Source organism: Arachis ipaensis, chromosome B05 (genome assembly GCF_000816755.2).
Source record: "Arachis ipaensis cultivar K30076 chromosome B05, Araip1.1, whole genome shotgun sequence".
In the NCBI taxonomy this organism is placed as follows: Eukaryota; Viridiplantae; Streptophyta; class Magnoliopsida; order Fabales; family Fabaceae; genus Arachis; species Arachis ipaensis.
The window spans coordinates 125,200,350-125,204,527 of NC_029789.2; the positions used below are offsets into that span (position 1 = coordinate 125,200,350).

General features: G+C 36.9%; 1 protein-coding gene across 1 annotated transcript; it reads left to right on the top strand.

Annotated features, from left to right (window-relative positions):
- Positions 213-3,963, top strand: LOC107644037 (protein KINESIN LIGHT CHAIN-RELATED 2). The gene is made up of 3 exons (XM_016347812.2): positions 213-507; positions 1,216-3,173; positions 3,300-3,963. The coding sequence occupies exons 2-3, from the start codon at positions 1,249-1,251 to the stop codon at positions 3,511-3,513; spliced, it is 2,139 nt and encodes a 712-aa protein (XP_016203298.1). The 5' UTR covers positions 213-507; positions 1,216-1,248; the 3' UTR covers positions 3,514-3,963.

A 4,178-nucleotide genomic window follows, 5' to 3' on the forward strand; every position in this document is an offset into this window, starting at 1 on the left:
TTTATTATTTCTACGGAAACCATACGTAAAATATATATAATATACTATCTTAACTAAATGTACCGGCACTAAAATTCATATAATGAATAATGGAAAGTTTCTAAAGAAATTTACCTTGGGAAAAAGCAAATTTGAAAAAAGGAAAAAGATAATAATAATAATAATGAAACAGTTGACGTTGAAGAGGGAAAGAAAGAGTGGGAGAGTGGTCAACTTCCTGGTGTTGCTTCAGCATTCCAACTCCATGCTCTGCAAGCACAACACATGATGTTATCTAGAAAATCTCAATAATGTCACTTTCAATTCCAATTATACCCTCCCAATCTTCCCAAAACTCCCAGTAACTGCCACATACTCTCTTCTTCGTCTTCTTCAATACCCCCACATGTGTATATATAAATGCTTACCATTACAAATCATACCAGCTATGTATATTCCACATTGACCTCATTTCTCTTCATCTTGTAAATAAGGTTTTGCCTCTTTTTTCTTCAGAGAGTAATAAAGGTAACACTAAAACCCCTATGTTCATTGATCATTACAATATGTTTTCTATTTATCGTTGCTTTTGTGTATTGGGTTTTGTTTATCAATGCTGAGAATGGAATTTCAGAAGCGCTTTTGTTCTTGTGTTGTAATGTTAGTGGAGAATCTCAGAAGAAACAATGTCACGCAATCAATTAAATTTATTTTAATTGCTGTTGGCTTCTTTTTTTTCCTTTTCTGTGTTGTGATTGATTCTAAAGTTTGATTCATTTATCTTTTTCCCTTTTCTGTTTTTTTGTCCTTTCTTCTTACACAATTTTTTTAATTTTGTTCTAAATTCCATAACAAGTAATCAATGGTTGATTTTGAAGCCTTTCTCTCTTCCTGTCTCTCTATCTGTGAAGTGAGTACTTGGCTCTTGATTTTTTTTTTTTTTTATTCAGTTCTCAAAAAATCAATGTATGTAAGTAAATGTAATAATGTCGCAAAGCTTATTCTGATTTCTTCTTCAGATTTTTGTTTCTTGTTTTCCTATTCTAAAATTTGAAGAATTTTTTTATCTATATATTTGAGTTTAATTTTAATGTAGGGACAATATAAAATTGCATACTCTGTCATCCAATCAAAGTGTTGTTGTAAAATATAATTACTTTTGCTACTGTGATGACATATAACTGATAGTGAATATAAATCAAAACATTGTTATTCATTGATTTTTGTTCATGGCAGATTAAGTTGAGTGCTGATTGAATTGTTCTTCAAATGCCTGGGTTAGCAATGGATGAGTTACATGTAAATAGTGCAAAAGAAGAACATAGTGGGAGTTACACACCCCACAAGGAAAATTTCAACAATCAACAAGCATCTCCAAGGAGCACGCTGAGTCCAAGGAGCATTCAAAGTGACTCAATTGATTTGGCCATCGATGGTGTGGTGGACACCTCCATTGAGCAATTGTATCACAATGTCTGCGAGATGCGAAGCTCCGATCACTCACCATCCAGAGCTAGTTTCTTCTCGTATGGAGAAGAGTCAAGGATTGATTCAGAGCTTTGCCATCTTGTTGGTGACATTGCAGGTTTGGACATCACAAAGAAGGTTGTCAGAGAGAACAATGAGGATTCCAATGGCAATGGCAATGTTAGTGGTAATGAATCCACAAAGAAGGAAAATAACCTCTCACCAAACTCAAAGGTCATTGAAGAATCAGAAAAATCGACTCGAGGAAGCAAGAAATTGCGCGAGAGGCCGTCCAGGAAGGAGAGGGGTGCTAGAAAATCAAATGGTCTTTACCATATGAGGAGGTACAAGAGTCTTGGTTTAATGAAGGGGATTGAGGATCCTCTTGCTTCTGGTTTAGATAATCCAGAATTGGGACCTTTCTTGCTTAAGCAAACAAGGGATTTGATTGCTTCGGGTGAGAATCCAAGGAAGGCTCTTGATTTGGCTCTTAGAGCCTTGAAATCATTTGAGACTTGTGCTATTGATGGAAAACCAAGTTTGGAAATGGTTATGTGCCTCCATGTCTTGGCATCAATATACTGTAATATGGGACAGTACAATGAGGCCATTCCAATTCTTGAGCGTTCGATTGAAATTCCGGTTTTGGAGGATGGCCAGGATCATGCACTAGCAAAATTTGCAGGTTGCATGCAATTGGGTGATACTTATGCAATAATGGGTCAGATTGAGAATTCTCTGCTGTTTTACACAGCAGGCCTAGAAATTCAAGGGCAAATCCTGGGGGAAACGGATCCAAGATATGGTGAGACATGCCGGTATGTAGCCGAGGCGCATGTTCAGGCATTGCAGTTTGATGAGGCTGAGAAGATTTGTCAGACAGCTCTTGAAATTCACAAGGGAAACAGTTCACCAGATTCACTTGAGGAAGCGGCCGATAGAAGACTAATGGGGCTTATTTGTGATTCAAAGGGTGACTATGAGGCTGCACTCGAGCACTATGTTCTTGCAAGCATGGCTATGTCAGCAAATGGCCATGAAGTAGATGTTGCCACCATTGATTGCAGCATTGGTGACGCGTATCTCTCTTTGGCGCGCTATGATGAGGCGGTATTCTCTTATCAAAAGGCACTTACTGTGTTCAAATCAACCAAAGGAGAGAACCATCCGACGGTTGGTTCAGTTTATGTCCGGTTAGCCGACCTGTATAACAAGATAGGAAAGTTCAAGGAATCAAAATCTTACTGCGAAAATGCGCTGAGAATCTATGGGAAGATCAAACCAGGGATCCCCTCAGAAGACATTGCTAGTGGTTTGATTGATGTTGCCGCGATATACCAATCAATGAATGATTTGGAGAAAGGGTTGAAGCTTTTGAAGAAGGCTTTGAAGATATATGGTAATGCACCTGGACAACAAAGCACTGTTGCAGGGATTGAGGCACAGATGGGGGTAATGTATTACATGCTAGGGAACTATGCTGATTCCTATAACATCTTTAAGAGTTCCATTGCCAAGTTTCGCGCAAGCGGAGAGAAGAAATCAGCTTTGTTTGGGATTGCTTTGAACCAAATGGGGCTTGCTTGCGTGCAGCGTTATGCTATAAATGAAGCCGCGGATTTGTTTGAAGAGGCTAGGACAATATTGGAAAAAGAGTATGGTCCATATCATCCAGACACCTTAGGTGTCTATAGCAATCTTGCAGGAACCTATGATGCAATGGGCAGGTACATATTCATGATTTTCTCAATTTCTTAACCTTATGCAAATACATTATAGTTTTAAGAATGTGGACATAATTTTCAGGCCTTAATTATTAAGTATTAATACTTGTTTATCTGATGATTTTGCAGAGTGGATGATGCCATTGAGATTTTGGAATATGTAGTTGGAATGAGAGAAGAGAAGCTTGGAACAGCAAATCCTGATGTGGATGATGAGAAGCGTAGGTTGGCAGAGTTATTAAAAGAAGCAGGAAGGGCTCGGAACAGGAAAACAAGGAGGTCACTGGAAACTCTTCTTGATGCAAACTCACACCTCATAAAAGAAAATTTCATCAAGGTATAAATCATGCATGAAGCTGTATATATTATATAACGTATTGAAATTAGTGGTTTGCTTTATTTTTATCACTGTTCTCGGATAAAAATGTGTTATTTGTACCTTTTTTATTTCATATACTGAGTTTACACACATTCTTTCATCCTCAGATGAAGTGTGGAAATATGTGTGTCGGCTTAGTATACGAAACAAAAGACACGAGTACACATAACATTTCTCTCGCATATACGATCAACAAAGAAACCGAACAATAACAAAGTGGAAATATGCTCCACTTTCCAAATTTGTTCATTGCTCAAGCATTTTCACAGAAGTTGCTTTTGTATTTGTATTTTCTATAGTGCACAGGAAATTTATCTGTATTCATATATTCTTATTTGTATAACTGACTTTATAAAATGGTTGAAAGTTCAATTTTTCTATGCAAAGAAATGTAAGGTGGAACTTAATTTTCTATATGCTGGTATACCTAATGCTGTATTAGAAAATTCAGTCGCTTCTTACTGCGTTTGGAGATGCTACCATATAATATTTTTATTTGTTTTCATGTCATAGTCATTATCTTATGAATATGACATACATGAAAATGACATGATACTTCTAACTGGAAAGTGATTGTCTTTAAGTCTTAACTCCTAAGTGACATCATAGGTCAAACAAAAACAAATATA

Coding starts and splice junctions, on each gene's coding strand:
- LOC107644037 (XM_016347812.2), top strand. CDS start 1,249: ATGCCTGGGTTAGCAATGGATGAGTTACATGTAAATAGTGCAAAAGAA. Junction 3,174..3,299: donor ACCTATGATGCAATGGGCAG/GTACATATTCAT, acceptor ATGATTTTGCAG/AGTGGATGATGCCATTGAGA.